General features: G+C 33.1%; 2 protein-coding genes across 2 annotated transcripts in view; one reads left to right on the forward strand and one right to left on the reverse strand.

Moving 5' to 3' along the window:
- LOC145964481 (RNA-binding protein fusilli) overlaps positions 1 to 5,359 on the forward strand; it is a 47,476-nt gene extending 42,117 nt beyond the window's left edge. The window contains exon 12 of the mRNA XM_083087313.1: positions 700 to 5,359. Within this exon, the coding sequence (XP_082943439.1) occupies positions 700 to 888 (189 nt within the window). The 3' untranslated portion in view covers positions 889 to 5,359. The remainder of the gene's footprint in view (positions 1 to 699) is intronic.
- Positions 4,767 to 26,049, reverse strand: Bark (C-type lectin domain-containing protein bark beetle). Its single transcript, XM_083087248.1, has 28 exons — positions 25,475 to 26,049; positions 23,686 to 24,562; positions 20,015 to 20,184; positions 19,756 to 19,949; positions 19,444 to 19,618; positions 19,071 to 19,240; positions 18,725 to 18,963; positions 18,381 to 18,630; positions 17,899 to 18,284; positions 17,132 to 17,784; positions 16,594 to 17,053; positions 16,037 to 16,427; positions 14,995 to 15,425; positions 14,657 to 14,902; positions 13,603 to 14,543; positions 13,031 to 13,506; positions 12,650 to 12,846; positions 12,181 to 12,579; positions 11,831 to 12,108; positions 11,505 to 11,758; positions 11,183 to 11,394; positions 10,953 to 11,077; positions 10,660 to 10,890; positions 10,377 to 10,502; positions 10,031 to 10,289; positions 9,680 to 9,881; positions 9,321 to 9,568; positions 4,767 to 9,117 (listed from the first exon to the last, which is right to left on the reverse strand). Exons 2-28 carry the CDS (start codon positions 24,025 to 24,027, stop codon positions 8,299 to 8,301), a joined length of 8,874 nt encoding a protein of 2,957 aa, XP_082943374.1. The 5' UTR covers positions 24,028 to 24,562; positions 25,475 to 26,049; the 3' UTR covers positions 4,767 to 8,298.
- Positions 26,050 to 27,127: the final 1,078 nt, after the last annotated feature.

The raw sequence follows: 27,127 nt of genomic DNA on the forward strand, positions 1-27,127 counted from the left end.
TTGACATATTCACAAATTTATTTTATGCTTGGAAAAATCAGACAGGATATTCTTATGAAATATGATTGGGGTTTTTTCAAAAATTTTCTCTTCATTTTAAGCAGTTTGTCCGCCAAGTTAAATTATGTATTTAAAATATATCTGTCTTTTTCTGTTTATATATTCAATGCTTTAAATCAAGTATTAATATGCAGTATATATTCTATAATATAAATTATAATTTTTAATGATAAAAAGTGGAAATGTTATGCAAGTGAAAAATGTTTATAAAAGTTATTTCTTTTTCAGTTGTAAATCTAGCACTTGAAACTTAAGAAATTCTGTTTTCTTTACAAAAAACATGAAAAAATGTATATAACAAAATATTATTTAAAAAATTTTTACACAAAAAAATCTTTACAACATTTTCTTTAGCTGGAATTTTGAACAAAAATTCCTAAAAAATCAGGAAATTTTTTTAAAAAGATTTGAGTAGACACCCTATTATCACACAAAAAGATATAAATTTACAAATATTTTATTGTTATGCACTATATGCATATAAATTAAAATAATTATTATAACTTTGTAAGAGTTAGAAATTGAGTACATTCTTGTTTGTACGTTTCATAGGATTGTACTTGTTCAATTTTTCATGTTACGTATTTATAATGAATTTTTACGAATCATTTTTATCATTATATATCATGTTTTTTTCAGTTGGCCCCAGCTGAATGTCTACAATTAGCATCCGGGGCTACAACGCTACCAACAGCTACATCCACACCAACAGGCCTCGACACATGTATCGAAGCGTATTTACCGCGGGTGGAGTTGGAAAAACGAATGGCTGCGTTACCTCCACCGCAGACCGAGTGCAATCCCTTCATCGAGGTTTTCATGGTTTGATTTTCTCGCCCGAGTCTTCTCTTGCCAATCGATTCCTGATTCCTTGTTTAAGTGTGCGTATTCCCGAGTCGTTAGCGTGGTGAGAAATCGAATCGTTGAAACATTTTACTTGATTTATGGAAAGAGATCATTATTTCACAAAAATCTTTACAGGAATCCTTTCAGAATGGATTCTATTCTCGCGTCGTCGACGAGACGTAGCCGACGATTTTTAGAAACAAATTTTGAGCAGCGTCGTACATTGCTGACCTAGATAATATATACGTCGTATATACGATGTATATGTGTGGCAAAAGTGCAAAAGATGCAATTTCGTTCTTCGCGTTTTTCCCCAAGAAAGCTTCCCTTGTAAATCTTCGACGCACTGTTCGTTAGAACGGCGCATTTCTTTCTAGTCTAGAGATGGATAGGAGCCGTTGTAGCACGTTGCAACAGCGGCGTCGTTCTTTTCTCGTTGTTTGTTCCGATTTCTCCGGGGATGAGACGAACCGTGCATTGCATTTTCTTCCATCCAATCATCCTTTTTTTAAATTTTTTTTTTATTACGTTGCTCTCACCTTTTTCTCGTTGTGACAGTAGTGATCCATCGTATTTCGATTCTTCGTCGTAGTTTGAAACGAGTTTAAGGAGTTTGCGGGATTAAAGAATCGAGTAATCGATTCAGGTGCGTCCCGCGTTATAAAAATATATACACAAATTATATATAATTAAATAGATTGTAAATAATAATTATATTTGTGACGATCACGCATCGTATAAGCGATTGCATCTATAACATTTAGGCTAGATTGCATCAATATTATTTTGGATTTAAGCGAGACTTAAATATGTGTCCATCTTCATCTTTCCTTCTCAATAATTAAAGACAGATATATATTTAAATCTCGCTTAAAGTCAACATAACGTTGGTGCAATCGAGTTTTAAAAACGTAATAAAGTGCAGCGCACTTGCAAAGAACGTAACATTCATACAAACGCGTTTGATTTATATGAATAAAACAATGTTTTTATAGAATCAAATTTAAAATTCTATACATTATACGGACTATGCTCAGTTAATTTTCTCCATTTCAAATGTTACGTGTGCGCGCATTATTTGTTTTAGAATATTATATAATATTTAATTTAAAGAATTTTTAAGAGATAAGAATTCGAATGGTACGTGCGCGTGTTTGCGTACGTATGTGCGTGTGTGCGCATATTTTATCGATTATTTTATCGTTTTCGCGTGCGAATTCGAAACGCTTTTGCGTGTTGTACATTCCCCTTCCCCCTAAACATCCGGTCTAAGTATCTTTCGATACGCGTATGTTATTAAAGAACGACAACGCACGTTTTTTTTTTTTTACGTTAAAACAGCAAATATTACAAAAGTCTTCCGCTAGTTTGTCATTTTTTTTTTCAAGCAAATTACGCGATTTCACTTATTAATTCGCGTTCATTATCGAGATTTAGAGAGATATGTATACTATATTAATACATATTAATCGATCACAGCACATAGCGTACAGTGACTTCTACAATATACACATGTGTATGTATGTGTGTATGCATGCGTGCGTGCATGTGTGTGTGTATGCGCTCGCGTGCGTGTATTTGCGCGCGTCGCATGTATGCATGTATGTGTGTAGAAGTATGTAATATAAGAAATATCGTTCAAAACTTGTAGCATTAAGTTAAAAATATGGCTACAATATGGAGAAATTAGCCACACTATATAGCTCAACTATATGATTAGTTTAAATTTATGTATGTGAATTTAGCCAAGTTGGTTAGTTAAAGTGCGATATCTGGTTACTCTCTTCCTTAACTTTTGTGCGAAAGAAAGATAACTTATTAATATCGCGATATTAGTCTTTAATGTTTCAAGTACATATGTGCAATGTTTCAATGCTATTAAGTACATAGTAACTTAATACCGAAGTTATTTTCGGATCCACATCATCATATTCATTAGATCGTACAAATAAAAACGAAATAAACATCCTTAGAAAAAAATAATGGCAAAAAATTTATTTTGAAATAAAAATTGACAGAATTTAAAGCTTTGCTGAAGAAAATTAGTAAATAATAATATGGATTTAAAAAAAATCAAATGCAATTCACAGAGCAAATATTATTGTAGCAAATTCAGTCAAACAATTACAAGAACAAATATAGTTCAAAAAATATAAAATACATATGTTTTGGTTCCGGTTTGAAGCCTCTTTAGTGTGAAATGTAAAATAAATAAAACGACTCCTTCAATGCATAATTGCAATAATTACAAATAATCGATTATTTAAATTTTTTATAATGTATTTGTACTGTCAATCGCATTTGGTGTTTTAAGCCTATATTATTATTTGTTGAAATAAAAGTTTAAAAATGTATATTTTTTACTACAAAATATATAATTTCTTTGTATGTGGAAATATTAAAAATTCGAAGATATATCAACGCTATCGAAAAGATAAAATTATAATGTGCAATCTATTTTTACCTTTTATATCTTCTCAAGTTTTTTTTAACTTTTTTTTATGAACTTTTTATAGAAATGTTAGCTTCAAGCGTAAATAAATGTTTCAATATTTTTCAGTGTGTTTATTTCGGCATTTTTATTTGTACGATGTGATCCATTTTCTATTTCATTTAAATACAATGAAAGTGAAACAATCACTAAATATCATGAGCGAATAGATTTAGTTTAGTGCGTGAATTTCCGCTCCCCTTCTTTCTTTAGTCTTTTATGACAATTTTCGTGTCGTATGCGTTTTAAAATGCTGATCGATTCTGATTTTGATGAGCGCGACTTAGGCACAATGTTTGCGGCTCCGCATTCAAATATGAAGTATATATTCGGAGTTCGTGTTCGTCGTGTTGTCGTTACCGTACGTGTGATCATGCACGATTGGTGTGCAATAGTTTTATAATATATCTCTTCGTGGTAACTTGTGCAATAGAGATCAAGCCGGTGCTGCCATTGCCTCCGATGTTGAGAAATGCTAAATGGTGAAACGATGAATCGATTTAAATTGATGCTCGATTTAACCAACGCCGAATTTGCCAAATAAATACATATTTACTTTTTTTCTTTGATAAGAATGCATAAATATATATTATTATTAGATATATGTATACATGTGTACGTATACACACATCAGAGTTGAGGAAGTTACTTTATAAAAATAATTTGTTATCGTTATTCAAATAATGAGTCGTACTTTTGTTACTTTTTTCTAATGTTAATACAAAATCAAATTAAACACTTAAATTATATTTTCAACTTAAACACTAAAATTTATATTTTTATTTTATATACAATTATATAACAAAACTGACATAATTTTGATATAATGATATCACTATTGATATAAAGTGTGTAATAATTTTGAATACAAAAATTTTTAAAAAAATTAAAAAATTTTTTAAAAGTAAAATATAAGTAAATTTTTTAATAGATTAAAATCGCTTTCTTTACATCTTTAATCTTGTGCAATTTTAAAATCCTGACACGATATACTATATATTACTAATTTTCATAATCTTGAATTCTTGGCTAATCATTGAATTATTAATCCAACTAGATGTTTTTAACAAAATAAAGAAAAACAAAATACTAAAAAGAGTTTTTATAGAATGCTGTATTTCAACGCTTTTGATTAATGTTTCTTCATGAAAATTATACCGAGTTTGTTTGAGTAAATAAAGATAATAAAGAAAACTTAAATTTGTTACTCTCGTTTCCGAAAAATGCAACTTTTTCTATTACAAATAAAATTTGTAATACCGTTACTTCAGCTCTGATACATAGAAGAAGAAAGAGAGGAAAAGAAGAAGAAAGTAGGAATAAAAATGAAAAAGATGTGTGTGATAAAGAATTAAATCGCATAAGAACAGAGATTGTAAATAATTTCTTTTCATGACAGATATATACATGCTTAGTTAAAGTCGCAGTATGGGCTAACGCTAATAAAGTACAATTCAATTGTTTTTATTGATTGCAATAATATGATATACAAATTTAGTGTCTTTATAGGCAGTAATGATGTGTGTATCTAAATGCATTCAGCAAACAACGGAGGTACTGGACGATCTTGATATGTGTATGTGAACTTTCTCTTATATATATATATATATATATAATGGAGAAAATTGTATGTATGTGTTTACACACAAATACACACATATGTACACATACATGACATACCTATAAAAATATATTTTATTGTACGATTATATATCTACCAACTTATTGCGTTAAAATGCAAAATCGAATAGAGCCGTTTTTGCTGATACGTAAATCGGATTGAAGCCACAGCGAGTGTGGCACTTTAGAATTTCTTCGTCGATTGTTTGACGTAGAAAGAATCTCCCGCACCAATGTTCGTTTCAGCGGTTCGAAAAAGCGGCTGCGACGAATAATAACCTGATATTTAATTATGTTATTGATGATATTAATATTAATATATTCGATATATATTGTTTTGAAGTCTTCGCCATTCTTTTTAAGATCCTATCCGAAAAATATATTCTTTTATCCTTTCTTTTACCATTTTTTCATATTTGTATATCGCATCGAGATTGTCTTGTAGAAAGTGAATATTAATGGAAGCGTTTAATTTGACTGCGAAATTATTGAACATTATAATTTTATCCGAAATTATTGGATGTTATAATTTTTATTAATTTGATTAGTTTATTTCTGCACCGCATACAAAAGGCAGCTTTTTGTGACATTGTTTCATTCACGCGAGTATCTAAAAGAGAGAAATTCATCCTTTGTTAAGAATTCGTTAAAATTATAATTAAAGTTATATTTTGCATATATATGAAATATATATTGAACGTTGTAAATTTCCTCGCGTTTCGCTGATAGATATGTATAATATCATGCATTTGTATGTAAATGTACACATATATACCTCCTTTTTTCTAATCCCGAATTCTCTCGTTAATCTTTAAATAGCAAAAATTTAACTAGAATTTTATTTATTATTGTGCATCTTATAAACAGGCGATTATCACTTGCGATTGAATCTAAAGCTACGTGTATGGACGGATATTGTATTAAAGGGTAAAAAATATTTTCAGTAAGAAATTTGGTGAGATCACCTTGCTTAAAGAGAATAATAAGTCTATCAAGTAGCATAAGGCATATATCTCTGTGAAATCTGGAAAAGATTTTCACATGACGAGTATAACTTTTTTATACTCCAAAGCACAATCTGATATCTAGTATGTATAAGTTTGAATTTGCTGTTGCACACGAAAATTATGTACGACATTGGACATATTTGGCAGTGTAATATTATTTGTAACAATCTAAATTCGCTGCTTTTGGTAACTGCCAATTTCTAATGTTACTAGAATATGAAATATCAAATTAATAAGACAATTTGTTCGCTTTTCTCTATACGATTCTTACACTAATAATGTATATATAGAAAGAGACAGAGGTGTCTACTCATTAGTTCAACGAAGAGCAACGAGATTATATAATACTAATTACGAATATGAGGTCTGTTTTTAGTCTCACAGCTTCGTCGTAATAAAATTATACATATAATAATTGTAAAAAAATTATTTCTAGCTCTTATTTTTAGCATTTTCTTATATTAAATCTAAAATTAACATTTAATCTCTATATTCGGCCCCTTGATAATAAATATTTCTCATTATGCGATCTGTTTGATGACGTATATTTTCTCGATTAATGTTCAATCTTTTTATGTATATTAAATTTTCAATATTTAAATTGATCTATTAAACGTTCATTATTAAAAAATTTTAACGATTATCCTCATAGGATATCAACAAGCTTTAGTAAAATGTCCACGTCATTTGATCAAAAACTATATCGTTATTAACAGTCTATTAAAAATTAGCTATTAAATATCATTTGTGCATATAATTGGATAAAGCAACATATTATTATAGCAAAAAGATTTGTCCTCTTTGAAACATATAAAAATGTACGACAACGAATACGCACGTCATTTCCAATAATCATTAATAAAAAATCGATCGAATGAATGTCGAGATCTTTGTGATATAAAAAAAGCGGTTGTCTCTTTTTAACCATACATGCACAATTATCATCGCAATATAAAAATATGAAAAAATTTCTTAACATTAATAAAGTTAAGTTTTTGACATTTGTACATAATGAATATTTTTTCACCGAGTTCAAGTTTCACGAGACATAAGCTTGTATCTTGACCTCATATTTATTGCTATCGATAAATATATCTTAGACGACACGATAAATATGACAATATTCTGAGCGCACATTTAGCAGCATTTTTACTTTATTCTTCGTAAATTTGATAAATTCTGTCGTCTTTGTACGATAGATTTCACTATTAAATATATATCGAGTTTTTATAATAGAAATTTTTCAACAATATATATGATAGATATATATATAATAGAAATTTTTTAACAATATATGACATTAGATAAATTCTGAAATTTTCTTAATTTCTTAAATCTTTTAGTATTGCTAAAATTTCCAAAGTTTACACTTAAAACAAAATAAATATATATTCAGATATTAGAAAGAAGAGTGAAAGCGAAAACTTTCAAAAACAAAAAAGTACATGAACTTTTAATAATACAGAAATGCGAAAGATAAAATTTGCAGAAAGTGCAAATCGTAAAACATAGTAAGTACATTAAAATATAAAAATAAAGTATCTTGGCCAATCACTGTGCAATATTATATATAAAAGTAGCTCCCAGGCTAAAGGCGCTGTAAATGTGCGATGAGAATATGATTGATTTTAATCGTGTTACCGAAACATTTATCTGCTTCTTTAAAGGTGACAAATGTGCCGATAAAAGTAAATTCAGCATACAGGTCATAGATTTCATCGAAAATCTTAAACATATGTTTACATGCGTTATTCATTTCAAGCGCAAATTCGGTGGATTTGTTCAAAAATCGTATAATTACTATATCAATTTAATATTTTATAATTATCGCAATGTGTTAATGTATACGTAACAGATTACGACTTAATAAGGAGTTTTCTGAAATACTAAGTCTTTTCTTCAGTTCCCAGACTGTACATATCCCTAACAGAATTCTGTTATGATTTAAAGACATCTTTAAGATGTCTTTTTTTATGTTGTTTGGGTTATTATATCTAACGAGTCAACATTGTGTATGCATTGCTATTACATCACTGTTTGTCGGTCCATTCTCGTTCACTACATGCAGCAACAGCAGGATTTATATATATTGTGCGTAGATTCCAATGATTTTAATTCATTGCTCATTAGCACAAGCATGTTGCTATATGAATCATGTAAAATATTTGATTGTGCGTTAACTGGCAGTGTCCGTTGTTAAACAGAGACATTTGGCACACGTTGTGCACCCAAATTGCATACAATGCTGGTCTATATATATTAACGCTAAAGCAATTACATCGCCGTTTCCAGTGGTTGACTTTTGCTTCGCGCGGTCGCTGACAGTTGCGTAAGTTCTGTGGGCTCGTTGATTAAAAATGCATCTAGATTGGTCTCGAGCAGAGCCTCGCTCTTGGAGCGCAATGGCTTCTCCTCGCCCGTGTCAAAGTTAGTCTCCAGCAGTGCTTCGCTCCTAGGTCTACTCTCAGTCTCATAGTGATATGGATGTGGCGGTATCGGCGGTTGAAAGTCCGACGAATATTCTGGAACAAGCTCGGATGCTTGACTCGGCGTTAATGTGGCCATGTCATAAGCACGTTTCGAATCATATTCCACGGAATCGTAGGCGGCTGATGCCTCGATGTTGCGTTTCAGTTCACTCATCGAATCAGTGAGCGCAAGACTGGACTGTAACGGCAGTGTAGATGTGTTGTTGAGATACGATGAGCTTTCGTTGTTACCATGATCCACTGTTGGACTTTCATCGGTCAAGGTCGACTGTACATTCGGTTGCGATGGCCAGTTAGAAGCGGCGGCGGCTGCAGTATTCCCAGTCGTGAAAGTAGAATGATTGCGGAAGCCCTCGTTGCGATACGCTAAATCGAAGACCGGATTGTCGACAGTCTGTGCCGGGCCATACTTATGCGCCGTGTTCTTGAAGTCACTCGTACTCGGTGAGTATCGCGGATTATGAGCCTCATATACATCGTAACTCTGATTATCTTCTATTGAAGAATTTAATTGAGATTTATCCATTGAATCCAGGCTGCCACCGTTTAACATACGCTTATAATCAAGTGATTTCGAGTTCAATGTATCCGTAGAATGTTTACTCTGAAACATATAGTATATATATTATTTAAAAAATTATATCAATTTCTCTTAAACTTAGGAACATAGACTTTAGACTAATTGCGCCGAATCTATTAAATCGTAAAATTTAATTATATTTAACTTTTATGAAAATTCGTGGATTTAATTTTCATCACATGTTCAAAAGTTATATGCAAAACACAATGCGATTATCATATTTTTACCGCGATAGGTTTCCGTCGATAGGCAAGTTCCGTGAAGCCAGATGTGGAACCAATCGATCGTAGGGAGTGCAGAGATTGTCTGATGGAATTACGTCGCTCTAATCTCTCAAGTTTACGCTTCTTCGATTTGGACACCCATAGTGCGATAGCAGCAGTCAACAGAGCAAATGCAATACAAACAGCTCCCAAGACGCCAATCGCAATGATATCTTTTCTCCACGATAGAGGATCAATATTGACTCTAGGATCTATTAAAATTTGAAAGATAATTTTTTTTTATAATAATCTTTTTTTAAATTAATATAATTTATTTTTTAATATTATATATATTTTATCCACTACTATGATATTTTACATACCAATCTCACAAATGAACGGATTGGGTTGCGCACAATGATCAATTTCAATAGTCTGATAGGTAAACACTGTACATTGATCCACACGTTCCAACTGCTGTACCCAAACACGCTCCGAATAATCAAATCGTTCTTGTTGTTTGCGCGCGAATTTCCAGAGTTCCAGATAATCTCCCATAATGAAGGGCATCGATGCGTTTGACGACTTTTAAAAACAAAATAATTAAAAATATATATGTGAAGAAAATGTAACAATCAAGAAATTCCAACAAAAAGACGTAATATTTTGTTGAAAAAAATTTTTTAAATATATATATGTGTTACGTATAAATACGAATAGGATTATTTACTCACTCTGCAAAATTCTCGTGCGCTATAAAAATCCATAAGCGCGCCGATTAATATATAACATGTATCACCGACGAGATCCCAGCCAGGCGGACATTTACCACTTAATACAGATTTATTGTTCATATGGAAGGGTTGATAATCGACCTGCAGTAGCTCGGGCAAGTCTCCATGATCTCTGATACGTCCCGCCACCGCCAAAGTCTCGTTGTAGCCCCACCAATTGTACCGCGCGTCTATGTGAGATCTCCACATTTCTAGTTGCCTAAACAAATGATTTACATTTATAAAGAGAGCCTTTACTTTAATTTTGCTGCATAGTGCAGTATATTTTAATTTTATTGTGATTTACTGGGATCTATTTGTCGTGAGCATCTCGTAATCGTTGTCAGGATTAAAGAACACATTATCGACATATTGCTGTCCGGGAGTACCGGCAACGATGGTGCTACGGCCTTCACGATCCACTGCATAATTTCTAACATGTTATAAATAATTTATTATTTCGACAGTCTGTGATAATCTTCTATAAATAACTTCTACATTATTAAACGTCTTTGTATGTTTAAACAACTCTTTTCAAAGATAAAAAAATACGAAGTAAAAATTATAAAAAAAGAAAATCTATTACTCACTTGTAAAAGCCATTGTGAGATGTGCTTTGATAAATAGGCAAACGAACTCTTTCGAATCCCGAAATCTCCAATAAATGCATACCAAGGTTTGCATGTAAATAATTTAGTGTCATATTGCTGACTATTTGCTTCAAAACAATGTTATTGTCATAGGGAGCATGATTTTTGTTAAAGTAATTCCTAAATATAGTCACTTCTTGATAAGGACTACTCTGACGACCCTCAACGTATCTGAAAGTTCCGTAGTATTATTCCTCTCTCGTCTTCGCACTAGAAAATTATCATATACTTACAATGCTGGTTTATTAAAGTTCTCTGTAAAAAGATTATTGTGAATCCATCCCTTGAGGGATGTGGCCGAACCTCTTGAATCGGCACGAATAGAAAGACCACCTTGATTCCGCTGCACAAGATTGTTCTAAAATATAAATTTAAAAAATTTAAATTTGAAATTTTATCACATTTTGAGAAAACTAAAAGGAAAATAAATATGTGTATGATATTTTTTCCATTTCAAACTTACTCTGAAATAAAGTGATTGCGTGTTTTGGACATCAAGCCATAGGGCGGATTTACACGTGGAAAAGTTGCCATATAACTTTTCGCAATTATTTATAAACTGATTACGCTCGAGCGTCATTATAGCATTCACCTCGCCGGCACTTGCGTATTTTATGGCGCCCTCGCGACAATTCGATATCACAGAATAAGAAACGTTGTGCTGCACATCGCGATCTGACAATTACAAAAATAAATTAGCAAATAGAAAAAATATAGAAAAGCTGAGAGACGTAAGCGTATAATGTATAATGTAAAATATTGAATGATTAAGATTATATACTTACTAAAACCAATGGCGGATATTGGAAGAGTTACGATTTCCGCGATAAAACCGTGCACACTACTAGCGCCATTAGCGAAGAGCCGTATACTAAGACTGGGAGTCTTCGTTCTAAAGAATTTCTTTTCATCGGGAGCATTAACTTCCAAGTGGCCAATCTTTTTGGAAGTAACATTGTAAATGTCTCCGTCGTATAAAGTTATAGCATCGGCATGGCCTGGCTTTCCAGTGGAGTTGAAAAGATTGAATTGTAAAAGTCTGCCAAACAGAGAAATATTTGCTTATTTTTTTGGAAAGCCATTTTTGCAGACACGGAAAAGCCTTACGCACCTAAATCCAAATGGTTTAGCTCTGTAAGCACTACGGAAGATTTTCACGCAATTCACAGGATAATTATCGTACTTGTAATAGACGATCACACGCTCTTCGATCGTGATTTCTTTAGCTGTGTCGCATATGTCGACCATACTGAACAAATAATAAGGAATATTAAGATCCTTAATAGGCGTAAACGAACTCTCGTCCGCTTCACGGCCCTCTCCCGTTAAAGATAGTATATTCACGCCATTTCCGAGGACATTAGTAATCGTATTAAATAATAATTCCATCTAAAAAAATAAATAAGTAAATAAATAAATAAATAAATAATATAGTTATTTTGTAAATATTTACACTCATACCGTGTGTGTAGGAGATACGATATTGATGCCATGATAAGCGCTGCGATCTATATTAACGTGCATTATAGCTGGAGACTTCATGATAGACTGTATGGCATATGATCTTTCAAAGTGTAAAATTCCAGCACCAGTTATATTGATATGCTTGAGAACCGATTCCACGCGTCTTACGGTCTCATGAGTCACTATGTTGTGAATGCGGTGCTCATACAGATGATGTTCAAATTCACTGTTTGTGATGCGTATTCCGCCCCAATAATCGTACGCGTCATCCAAGTTTCTCTCCCCGCAGTGCAGAAAAATAAAATGTCCGTTCCACGAACATTCGTGACGATGACCATACAATTGACCGTTCAATCTGATCTGGCAGTCTTCTAGACTCTGCTCTTTTCCAGAACACTGCAAATGTTTAAAGTTAAAAAAATTGTTTTCTAAAATGGAGAATACAAAATGAAGAAATGAGTCGTACTTGCAGCGGTTCAGGCCAGGACCAGACACGCGTCAAGGATCCAGGATGAAGTTCATATCTACGATTATGCGATACATAGACGTTGAGGCTATCATAACCGAGTTGTCGACATGCCACTTGGGCATTTCGCTCGGTAAATCGTTCATCGCATATAGGGATCCACTGAAGAGTCGTTCTATTGAAGTATTCCAAAAATCCTACAAGAAAAAAAGTATACTTGTAATGCAACTAAAAAAGTAATATGATAAAATACTGCAAAATATCGTTAAAATTAGAGAAAATTAATAAAAAAAGATAAAGACAGATAAGCAAGAGACCAGTATATTAAACAAAATGTTAGGCTTCTTTTAAGAATCGAATTATTAATATTTTCGGGCTCACCTTCATTGTACAATGAAGAGCAATGTCCATCTTTGCATAAACGGATCGTTTCATCAGATATTGAACCAAGATTAGTGGAACTCTTCATCGGCGCTAACTTGATAAACGTGGAATTTATGCTTGCGTTTATTCGTTTCATCGGTTTCATAACGATTTCATGGCCGGGTGCTCCGATGGCTTTTAGCGTTCCAAGAACGAGGATTCCAACGTTAGGAGCGAACTCCATCACGACGTCGGGATAGATGTGCAATGTGGCTTCCGGCATAACCGTGATGTCGGAACGTATTACGTAAGGCTCGGGTCTCGCATGCAATGAGAGACTCTCTGTTATACGACCACCCAAATTGTCTAAATCAATCTTTTCATTTATATGCCACGATGCAGAAATAAAGGAGTCGAATGAGTCACGCATCAAGTACGGCCGATAATTAGCCACAGCATGATCATTCCAATCATCGAAATCGAAAATTCTTTGTCTGCGAAAAAAAGGTATATAAGTCTCGTTATCGAGTAAACTCCTTGAAGTACAACTCGCATAGAAATCATGGATGGATCTAAGTATATGAAATTACCTGATAATAGTGTCGTTATCAGTGCCCCACCAATTTTCCATGACATTTATTTCATTGTTAATTTTCGCTGTTCTAATACCCGCTAGTAATTCGTAATCCAGTGAATTCTCACCGAAGAGATTTTTGTTAACTAGTACTTTCTGTATACCGTGAAAACCGACGACGTAACTGGGATCGTCGAATGTTTGGCGCGGTCCCATGCCGACGAAGTCATACGTGTTTCGTTTAATCTCATTGTAATAGAAACGCGCATCGACATCGCCAAGAATCTCGGACTGACTGTTCACACGGAATTCGACCATGTAAGCGCCACTGTTACCATCGATACGATTATTGTCGATTCTGATCTTCTTCTCCATTCCGCGCACGGATATAAGACCGGTCTTGCAGCGATTGCTATCGAAATGATTGTAAGATATGTTTAGATGCGCGAAATGACCGTCTATCACAAAGCCGAATTGTTCGTTGTTGCGCCAGGTATTATTGCCAAAGTACAAGGAGTGCGTAAAATTCTCGTTATACTGCCAAACATCTGGCAACAACACTTCAAATCCACCGCCGCGATTCCTTTCGATGGTGCTGTCCTGCATTATCCAATGGAAGAGATTGTTGGAGTGCCTTGCGTCACGGCTGAACTGATATATCGCTTTACCGTTGTCCGTAATCAAACTGTCATTTATGTGGATCGAAATTTCAGACAAATTAGAGTGAAAGATATTCCAATGAGGTGAATACACATATACGGCTTCTTCTTGATTGTGTGATATCTCACATCCGATCAATCGAATAGTCTCGTTCGCCTTTCGGAGAAAGTGATCTCCAATTTCGTTCAAATATCGATTGTAGTAAAACGCAAGTAAGCCCTTTTTATTACTCTTAATTTTCGTTTTCGTAATGATCAATGAAGGAATAGGACCGCTGACTATTTTATTGCGTATATTCTATAAATGTAATATTTCGTTATTATTATTATTGTATAATTATTATTATTATTATTGTATTAAGATTAATGCCTCGATATTCTTGTAAATGTAATATTCGCACTCATACATACCTGTTCTGGAGACAAGAGCGATGTAACAGCCATGACAGCGCCACCGAGAGCATTCTCACCGCTCTGATATTCTAAAATTACTATATAGGAGCTAGATGAAACGGGGAAAACACTTAGATCCCGTTTTACATGCCAACTTATCTGATTATTGTTAAGATGTTGTGAGTCGTATAGTATGATTTGTTCAGTGCTTCGATTCTCTATTGGATTTAGTAGTTGAATACCGATGACATAACCGGGAGTACACTATAAATTGATGAAAAAATTAGAATTAACTGACTATATATCTATATGTATATAAAACATATAGTATTTTGCATAAGAAAAAAGAAACTTACTTTAATATTTATGGTTCGACGAATAGATTCGTGAACGGTTATTTTAGTTGTTATAATGTATTTGGTTTCTCCGTTAGTGAGTTCGATATTTTTATCCGTTTCCGGTAAGATTATGGGATTATATGGTGAGTCGATCATGTCCGGAACGCGTAGAAACCATCCCGCAAATTCTCTTTGTTGAACCGCCGATAGAGCAGGATTATGCCTTATTCCCGCGACTTTGTTGCTTTCGATTCGCGAATTAATTATTCGCATGCCCAATTGTTTGAAACTGATACCGCTCCCGCCATTTTGAGAGAAGTCGCTGTTTGTTACAATATTTATGGCGTCTGCTGAATATATGTCGGAATACAAAACTCCCAATCCATCTTGCAAATTGTTGACAAGCTTGACACCATCCAATGAATGTCGGGCAAAATCGATTTGCAAAGCTGTTAAAAAAATATCACATACACATAAAACTATTAATTACATACATAATTAAATATACAAACACATAAATATACATACAGATTTATATTTTAGAATATTTTAGCATGATTTTTACAAAAGAAATTTAATAAACTAATAGATACTATAAAATTTCTGCCGGAAATACAGAATATTCAATATAAAAATTTTCCAATAAATTATTATTTTGTAATCAATATATTTATTTTGATTACATGATTATTTTATTTTTTCAATAATGTTAAACTCGAATTTAATTAATTTAATTAAAATTTCTTAAATTAAATTTAAAAATAAGAGATTTTAAACGTGGCATAAATTCTGAGTAATTTTAACGAAATTAATGAAATATACCTTAAAATTTATATATCTTAAATATATCTTAAAATTTATATATCTTAAATATATCTTAAAATTTATTACTTAGAATAAAAAATCGTAAATACTTTTATTATTTAATTTTTTGATAATTTTTCTGCAATAATATTTTGACAAGTTTTGAACACTCTATACCTATAAAATTTAATATTTAATATTTAATTTTTTAATTATTATTAATAAAAGAATTATGGATTTTATATGTATAAATTACCTGGCTTAAATGAATTTGTTTTATAATCTAACAAGCCTGCCTTCTCGATTGTCACGTATTGCAAATCACATCTTTGAGCCAACGGTCCCAATCTCAGACCCGCCCACGCCACCTCCAAACATCTAACACCGACATCGTTCGAATGAGTACACGAATTTTCGAAATCTTGCTCTTTCTCCGCTCGACATTTCGTTATATCATTGTCATTCTCAGTGCACTGAACGTTGCTGAGAAGTATATCCTCATTAATTCCCGCGTTTGGTATTTGCGATCGCTCCATGAACCAATTTTCATAATCTAGAATAAAGCCTAATTGATGGCAAACCAGCGCCGCATCCAGAATCGTCCATCCATAGTTGCAAACAGTTCCCCATTTATTTCCGATTTTTACCTTTAAAAAAAAATATGTATAAAAAAATATATATGTAATTACACATAAAATTTGCATATTTTTTGAATTTCTCAATATTTATAAAGATTTAATAAATAAGTTTCATTGTAAATTTATTAATATCAATGTAAATATTTGTGTTAAAAATATGATTTAAATGTGTTACCTGTAATCTTCCTTCGAGATTCGTCTTGCCACCGAGAAGTCTTACTGGTACAGACTCCACTTCATCAATTGGACTCGTATCTTCTTCCATCATAAGAGTTTCGTTGTTTGGTAATATAGCGAGCTCTTCTTTCAAAGTAAATAAGATATCGCTAGGTCTTTTGCCGCGCGCATCGAATTTGCCAGCTACCATTATTCCAATGGACGGTGGAAAGCGTAATGTAACGCCCGGTTGTAATATTAATTTGCCGCCTGGTCTTACATTGATATCACGCTCGACAATGTATTCTTCAGCTCTTAATTGCTCGTGGCCGTCAACCTCACCACCGACTAGATTCGTGCCAGGTGTGACAAATTGTGGTACAAATGTCGGATTTGGGATTATGGTATTCGCGTTAGGGTTACTGCTGTGCAGCAAATAAGGCAGATACTCAATCTTAGCAAGATTGTATCTGTCTTTCCTAAATAAATAAAAATTATAATTATATCTCATGCTATATTACAATTTGTGCAGTAATAAGATTTAGAAAGTAATATACCTATGGAATAATCGATCAAATATTTTCTTCTCCTCTCCAGATCCCAACCAATTGTAAGTACAGTTGATAATTTTGCTCTGATCTTCCAAGTGGGAGCCAATTTCGTAACGCGATTCGAGATTGTACAAAATGTTGCGGAAAACTTCGACATTGCTCGAAGATACAACAATAACAGCGGCTACTCTCGAGCGCGGTATTAATTTTACATTCGATATATTACCATTGTCAAACAATTCTCTGACATAATTATCACGCAAGAAATTTCTCGTAAATAATACATTTTGAACATCGCTGTAAGGTGATAAACCGACGCTAACTACAAAGGTGCCCCGATTATTATAGAATTCATTATGTCGAATTACAATCTTCGCGGGTAAAACATTAAATTCTTCATAAAGAGGATTTCTTATTAGAATCCCGCCGCTCGCTTGTTCTCTGAAGTGATTGTATTCTATAGTAGCGTCGAGATTGAGCGCTGGACTTAGCTTAATGCCCAATTTCGCATTTTTTATGAACGAGTTGTATCCGATCTGCAGCCTCATTAAACCATTGTCTTTCCTCCAACTAGATTCCACTTGTAGTGCCGTCTCGAGACTGGTATTGAACCAATTGCCTGTTACATTTACATACGAGTTTCCGGTGGAATTGCCGATCTGTTGTTAAGAAAATATCAATGTTGACTTATCATAAAAATCAAGATATACCAAATCAAACAAAATACATATAATTGTATAAAACATTCATATATGCTCTATATTTGCACTTACCAGAACACCAATATCCTTATTACTGAATATCTGCGAATATTCGACTACGGTCGACTGATTGAAGTACACATATTCCGTAGAGGAGCTGTCATTTAACCATATTGCGAAACCGAAACCGCGATTGGACGATATACTGCTATGTGATACATTACGATTGCCGCCTGTAACAGTGATATTAACACCATCTCCTTGATTGAACGCAATACGACTGTCGGTGATGTTGACATCCATTGCACCACCTAATACATGCACACCGGCCACGTGCTTATTATTTGATATTGAAGTCTCATGAATGTGTAAGGCGGATCTAATCTTCTCTACGGCAATACCGCGACCGTTATTATCCGCTATCGAACTGCCAGTAACATTAAGATCATATGTTTTCTCTGCGAAAAAAAGGAAAACATTAAATATCTTTTATCAATATAATTTAAAAAAAGATTTATGTTATTTAAGATAGCGCATAAATTCCCTTGACTTACTGTAACCCGATGATAATCGCACAAACACGATAGTATTAGTTCGAGATTCAGCTATAAAATTTATGAAGAGATTCTGACGCGTCGAAGTCACACTTTGCGGTAATGTTCCATTTCTGACTTTAACTCTAGCTAAGAGTTTCTCCACTCCGTTTATACCATCATATACTTCCACAATGGCGCTGTCATTTCTATCAGTTTTCATTTGCAAAAAATGCATTGTCAGGACATGGCCCGGTATCGTGAAGATGTGCTGCATAATATTAATAATATTATCGTTTTATTGTTGAGATTTCATGCGAAGAATAATGCTACTTTTACTGGTAATGATTAAGCATAATGCTCACTTGTGGACATCGTTTCACATTGGGCGCATATTTATTCTGTTCCATGGATATAGTGACAGGAAAAGTTTGACTAGCCGTCATAGGGAAGGTACACAGATCAAATACGTCGGTACGATCTAACTTGTCGTCCGGTCGCTCGTCCGAGTGTACATATTTTATTCCATCCGCTCCATTTTCAAGTATATCACAATCATTGATATTCGTCATACCGGACGAGCTATTTACATAAATCCCGTAACCTGTAACAATAAGTGTACAATACATAACATATATTATTCAATATGACATTTTCAGAAAAAATACAAAATATAATAATACATAACAAATGATAAGAGTTATGTTGTACCTCTATTATATTGCATGGTACAATTGTTTATTACGACGGGTGCATCTGGCGAGGTAACATTGATACCCGTGAAGGCTGAATGAAGAATAGAAATTGACTCCATTATCGGTGGTACCCCTTCTACATGAATTGCCGACGTTATATTGTATTCTCTCCCAGTTCCAGCATATCTATTTATCGGATCAAATTTTTATATATTTTATATAAAATTGTAGTCCTCATATATCTATGAGAAAACTAATAAAAGACGTACATCGCAGATATATGTGAGGAGTTGCATCCTCTGACAAGAGATATATACGAATTAAAGAGAGATGTATATTTTATACATATTGCATAAATGTTCGTCGATATTCCGTTTAAAAGTACTCACTCAATTACTGTATTCCGTAAAATAGATTTCGATTGACGCACATAAAGTGTATTCTCTTGGATAAGTGCTTTGTCATATAACGCATTCTCGAATCGTATCCCTCGCCAATGTTTAATCGCCTTAGTCGTACCATCATGACGAGGTAGGCAAGAGATTCCCAGGTCTGGATGGTAGTCTAAAATTGCCATACCAACTTTCACTAATGGATTCTTGACACGGTAAATTCTATCTTTTATTTAACAACTAAAATAGCACGTATCATATAATCTTCACTACGAAATTATTCTGGAAAAAAATATATTTGCAACTCACCGCAAACACCGGCGCCCAATTGTCTTTCTGACCAACGTTCGCAGTTCGTCAGCGAAGACTCGGTACCACGACATCCTGGGTCCTCGTAAAGAAGACGCGGCTTGGAAGGCCATTGTCTGTCGAGCCACGACCACCATTGTCCGCCTTGATAGCCGAGCTCTCGACAAGCTGTCTCCAAATCTGCACGAGTCCAACTGCGATAAAATTTACATAAAATATCTAGATTGTTGTCGTCACGTTACGTTTATTGATTACATACTTTCGCGAATTTGTGCAAACGGAACGCCAGCTGCCCCGATGAAAAAGCTGCAGTCTACCTGCTAATGGACTCGGTCCGTCGACAAGGCGTATCAAAGGTGGAGTTTGAAGAGCTGGAGCTTGCGTTTCCACTTCCGCCGCGGTCAGGAGAATCGGCGCGTGTGCTTCACCCTTTTAACATATAAATGTGTGTCATTTATTATAAAAAGATAAATCTTCTATCACTTTTATATCACTATTATAATTTATAAATCGCATTAAAACAAAACTTTCAAAGATAGAGAATCAGCAACTGTAATAAAAAAGTTTTATTTTTTCTATTCCACAATTTTTGTATTTTAATTACATCGTTATGTTACGTATGTGGTACATCAGAAAAAAGAAATAAAGAAAATTCAATAATATTTCAAATCACAGAATTTTTAAAATTCTTACGATACGTTATTAATATAATGAAAAACCTAAATTTAGACTTGCTAAAAGCTTGATTATACATGGTCATTTGCCAGAATCGATAGTATCGTTGATACCATTAACTGATAACGAGATTGAAGTCATGTCCTTTCGTTATCAGTGAACTTTTACAAACGTAAAGATGGATAGAGTGCAAATATAAAAGAATATGATTCATAATTATGTTGTAGATATATCGTTTGGAATTTTCACACAGTGATCTAAGTATGAGATTCAACAATATAATGTTTGTTTTTAATTTTCTTTTTGAGTTTGTTATATGTATAAATTGTACGTTAATCAATTACCCAAATAATAATTAATTATTTTTAATTATTTAATTATTAATCTATATAAGATAATATATCGAATAATAAATTTTGTTTTATTATATAAAAGCTATAAAAAATATTAGAAGAATGCTTTCCTCTTCTCTTTTCTGTGTCATGAAAGTAATGATATATATTATGCGCGTTTTTAGAATATGCGTAATTTTATTTCTCTCTATAAATGATATAATCCATTTTTTCGTATATGTATCAATTTTATATCTTTTATTGCCCTGATTTCAATTCATTTTCCAATGTCGTCATAACTACCGATTGTCTCTGATACATGTTATGGATTATTATTGATTTATCGCTAGAGCGTACGAGTTATTCATGTAGTTTCTAGTAATAACAAGGTACGATCTTACGAGGTAGGATTTTATGAAAATAAAAAATAATTGTCATCGAAACACAGGTAGTAATGTCGAATCTCATTAGGACGGATGCCATTAAACATTAAAATGTTTGATAATTGATAATACGATCGTAAACAATTCTTTTTTTAGAATATTTTCCGATTCTATTTAAAATATTCCATATTTAAACTCTATCGAAATATGTTATAATTTTTTTTATAAATATATAATATAAATTAAAGAGAGAAAAATATATTTTTTACACATAAACACACACACACACACACACACACTATGTACTAGCTATCAAAATTGCAATATTATGTACATATTATCTTCATATCAAAGTATAATATTAATCGCCAATATCGTCAATAAGTTACGTAAATATTCATTTATAATTATATATCCATGATGGCAGTAAATATTTTTTTTGCTTTATGTAATAATAATCAAACTAGAAGATGTTTTAAAAAGATATCGTGCTATAATTCAATTCTATAAATGTAACCGTGAAAGAATGCAAAACTACAGATGTATGACAGGAAAGAGATCCCTTTTCGCACAAAGAGCAGAGGACGCCGATTAACCGGAAATGCTACAAACACGCGAACATCGTTGCGTTATTGGTGTATATAATAAAATAGTATTCATGTTTGTCTACGTATTAATGCTTACTACAGGTATTATTTTGTTGCTATTTTAATTGTAAGTTACACTGACAATTTTAAAAGAGGAGAAGGGCATACACGCAATCAATTCTATAGAAACAGGCACATAACACGTTGTAAAAATTGATTAAAAATATTTAAAATAAAAAAAATAAATCATTTTAAAATATATTAAATATGCAATGTTTGAAATCAAGTAATGGAAAAAAATGTTGAAACGTCATCAGATAAGTCATCAGTAAAAATAATCTAGAGTTTCAAAATAAATCATTTTCTAAAATTACTAACATTAAAAGGAACAGAAATATATGTTCTCAGTTTTAAGAAATAATAATTCACATGAATGTATATTTACAGAGATAAGAACGGATATGCAGCGATTATTCATGGGTGAATAATCACTTGCTGATTTATCGCTTATTCTATTTAGAAGACTATCACACTGATGCGATTGCAGATGTGGTGTATCATTAATAGAGGAGATTAAATGTCCTGGAAGAGGAAGGAACAAGTCGTTCTAATCTCTGTAAATGGATATCTCTTATCCGCACGTTTCTGCCGGTGTCGGAAGAGCTAGTTGTAGAAAGCACTAATCGAGTGATTAAGAACAGACGGCTGTCTCAGGCGATTTAACGAGAGTAATTTAAATGCTTCAAATAAATAAAAATAAAGACAGACGATGCTCGCGAGCGCTGCAAGTGAAACGCACTCTTGGAATCATATCATCTGTCTTTATTTAACATTACATTAAACAATATATAATAAATAAAGATAAAATGATTCCATGAACATTGCAAACGTCAAGTGGAGCGTGCCTTATGTGATGCGTCTCAGGTCGGCGGTTCTTGCTCCCGCACGATTAACTTATGACCTCACATAATCCTCTTAAAAGCTCAACGGAGTGCCAAGACCTTCGGCATCGCTCTTGGCACCAATCAAACGGCGTAAGTGGAATTCTTCGTATGTAAAAGTTAATATAAACGCGGGACTTAGTTAAAAAAAGAGCGGAAAATTAGTAAAAAAAAAGAAAATTTTATATTTGGGAAAAGAATTTAATGTCAAACACCCGACAGTATCGAAATTTTTCTGGAATTGCAATTCATGAGATTTCCTGAGAACGCGATTTATCTTTAAGAGAGAGAAAGAATCGGTCTTTTTCCTATATATGTGTAATAACACGTGCACAGTTACGCTAGTTACGCTGCGATGAGTCATGTTCATTCAACGTTAAAATGCACACGTATCGATATTCTTCGTAATTTTCTAAGGATATTTTTTATAATTATGCACATTGGTATGTTCTATACGTATAAAATAAAAGTCATCTAATATTTCTATATCATATCATATCGTTCTATTTGGATTCCTTTTTAATTAATTTGATATTTAAAATTATATGCATTATATGATATAAATATGATATAAAAGATAATATGATACATCAAAGAAAATATATATAAAAATATATAAAAATTTAATAAAACTCTTAGATAGATAAAATCAAATCTCGTATAAAAATATCAAATCTCATTCAAATTACTTATTTCGACAGAGAATTTTTAAACGAAATTTTTTTATATATTTATTCTAAAGAAATCTCAAAAATTTGCTTAAGTACAGACAGTTTTAACAAGAATGTTATCTTAATGTCAAATTTCTCTATTAATTTATCTCTTGATCATTAAATATCGTACTATTTATGTCAAGAGAGACATATTTGATATTAAAGCTACACAACTGAGAACAAAGTTGAAGATCTTGACAGATAATTACTTTTGTTCTCGAGAACCATTCTGACTTTCTCCAGGAAAGCGTGCTCTCTACTCGGCTTTTTTTTTTAGAAATTCTATTGTTGATCATTACCTTAGCACTTATAATGCCGCGGATAGTGATGCCGACCATGGGACCGAAGCGAATTTCCACACCAGGTTCTATGACGAGCTTGCCATCTTTCTCGATGAATAGATCCTCGCGCAACAAATAAGGACTCTTCGATAACAGCAATATCCTCTCACCATGAACAACGCTGCCACCGTGCAGCTCGTGTAGACCGTTGTTGTTACTTATTACACTAGTGTTTACCAGCGTAGTTGGTTCCGTGTAGTAGATCGATGTTGGCTCATATCTGTCATCTAATCGGGCTCCGGTGGTTAAAACGGCCAAAATCGGCAACAAAATGCATAACCGGGGCATTTTTCGGCGCATATTTTTATTGTCAAGTGGTTCGATTCATCGATGTATATATCGTTAAATAGAATTTACGAGAAAGACGGAATCAACCGCTCACTCCGTTGTCCTTTATCCGCTGGTGAATGGAAACGCTGCACTCTCGAAGTTTAACGTTTGGACGAAACTGGAGTCTATAATGTTTCTAAATAAAAGTACATCGCGCGATTTCTCGATATTACACATAAAAATGAACACATTCCAATTAAGCGTTATATGAACACGTTATACACAATACGACGATCTCTCTGACGCGCACTCATGTCGATTAAGCCTTTGCTTTACGAGAATCATTCACTTATCGCCGACTAATCCTTGATGTGTCATTCGCCAATCCGTATACGTTAGACATCTCTACTCCTCATGTCGCGTAATAAGTTATACTTTCACTGATTGTATGAACTTAGACATAGGCTCTGGGTATAATTATTTATATAAAGAAATGCTTGATGCTCGCTCGTATCTTCGTGATGAGTAAAATAATTGTATACACATAATATTCGGCAGGTTCTCCCTAAAAATAATTAGTGAACTTTAATAAATTTAAAAAAGAAAAAACTTATAAAAATTCATAATCAAATATTGCATAATAAAAATTGAAGCATCTAATGAGCTATTTTATCATAGAACTTTCTTTTACTATTTTGATAAATAGAAAAATTGATCAAAACTTGATATACATACATACATATATATAATACATATATATTACTATAAAAATATATTTCATATATATAATAATTCTATAACTTAATCCTTCAATTTTAGTATACATATATAATCTTTAATAGAGTTAGAATCAATTTCTTTTTATAGTGATAATTCAATATAATCTTATTTTTAATAACTTCTTCAGTTCTGGTATTGAATATATTGGATATTTTGATAACTCTAAACCTCAAATTTTATGAAAATCAATTTAAAATTAAATAAGAACTAAAATTTTATTATTTATTTTTATCCTTAGGATTCTAAATTTCTCTTTTAAGTGCTTATATATTATTCGATATTTTTATAGATTTCTTATATCTTTCTAGCAAAATTTAATAAGAGAGAATAAAATAAATAAAAAAAAATAAAAATAACCGTTACAAAGATCCTATTTCAGAATCACTTTGTTAATTTATCATTATTCTCTACGTCTCTATATCTATCGTTATTCTTCGCATCTCGCGCGAAGAATCGCACAACACAATGAATCATCTTTGCATTTTAAATACGAGAGAGAAGAGAAACGTTCTCTTCCTGGAACGTTGGCTCTTTTAAATTCTCGCGAGTCTCGATCATCATTGTTCACCTTATATTATATATCCGTTAATGAACATCACCCTTCGTACACACGTATGTGAATGCGTGGTGCGAATGGAGATCGCGACGCGACGAAGAACAAGGGATGAGGTGGAAATTCACCTTCCGCGACACTTACCGATCCTATCCTCGGTCGCTCCCGGACGCGGATAGGATTCGAATTCGAGCGGTAACACTTCCTGCTTTTTCACGCATGAGGAACAACGAGCTGCACGGCTGCTGCCGTTATTCGCGCTCTGCTTGACGAAGGCCTCCTTGTTCCTTGTTCACAGTTCCTAGATCGCAGCGGCCGATCGTCGCTCGGCGCCTGTCCTCCTCCCTCCTGCGACCTTTATCCGTGAAAATTCTTTCGAAATCGAGTATCGCTCGATCGACGCGACGATCCTACACGCGCTTCGCCTCTTCCCCCCGCGTCGATCGCCGCCAACGACGCCGATCGATCGATCGCGCCAAGTCGCGGATCAGTTAAATCCTGGCTGGTCGCGGCGACGCGATGCCATCGTCGATCATCAGCGAGAGAGATCGGTCCTCGCCTGCATCCGGGTGATTTTGTCGAACCGTGGGCGCGGTTTTCGTCACTTTGCTCGTCAGTTCGCCCCGTCGCGATCGCTCCTTGCGCAACTTATCGCCGTCCCGTGTAAAGGTACCTCGACCACTACCGCGATCACCATGGTACGCGCTGACTGGTAGCGCGCTGACGCTACACCTACTACGATCGAGCTGTAGTATGAGTCACGTGATGCACCCAAGCATGGTACGTCACGCGGCTTGTGAAACAGGTGAGTCGCTATACCTATACTGGGTGTCCCAGAAGCAGTCTCGTGCTCCTTTTTTCTCCTGTAATTTCTTCGATCACTCTTGGACTCTGATCGATTCTTGAAACATCTGTAATTTTTCATAGTTAATAATTGATGGTATCTTGAAAAACTTTGATTTTTCATGATAGAAAATAGGTGAGGAGGTCGTATTTTTCTTCAGTATATCTTTACATCAGTGGAATTTTAATTTAGAAAGCTTAGAATTGGTAAATATTATAATATTAAAAATTGGAAAGGGGCGGAATAAACGATAATCTTTTCGTTTTTATTACGAAAAGTTACTTTTAAGTTACTTTTGATCGAGGAAACTGCGATTAAGAGAACATCCGATGATTTTGGAGCACCTTATATGTACAAGGTATTCCACCTAACTTGACATATTATAAATATCTCGCTTGTTTTTAATATGAAAAAAAATAAAGCAGAATACCTGTTTGAAAAGGACAAATATTATGATAAAAAATTTTTCTCAAGATCAAGTTTTTTTAGATTTTAAGATCATCGATATTTTTTTTAAATTATGAGATTATTTTATTATCGTATTACACATGATAATTGAGATCAGAGAGAACCAATCCAATGACTTATGGTAGAAAGATCTTTCAGTTATTTTATAAATCTTAGATATATCTATAAAAAAAAAGAGATGCATCTATAATTTTTTCTACATTTTTTTTACTATTATTTTTGTTAGAATTATAACTTAAACTTTACTTATATTGTAATATTAATTTTAATTAATATATCTCTTATAAATATAATATCATAAATATTATAGAATATTATATTATTATATTAATATTTAAATATAATATTAATAAATGTAATATTAATATTATATTATTATATTATAATATTACATAGAATTTTATATTGTATTATTAATAGAGAGAGTTTTGAAAAACTGTTAAAAGACTCATTCTAACCTGATTCATACCTTTAAGCATGATATA

The sequence above is a fragment of the Camponotus vicinus genome, unplaced genomic scaffold (genome assembly GCF_025532165.1).
Source record: "Camponotus vicinus isolate PSW18456_S1 unplaced genomic scaffold, iyCamVici1.0 SCAF_1, whole genome shotgun sequence".
Taxonomy (NCBI): Eukaryota; Metazoa; Arthropoda; class Insecta; order Hymenoptera; family Formicidae; genus Camponotus; species Camponotus vicinus.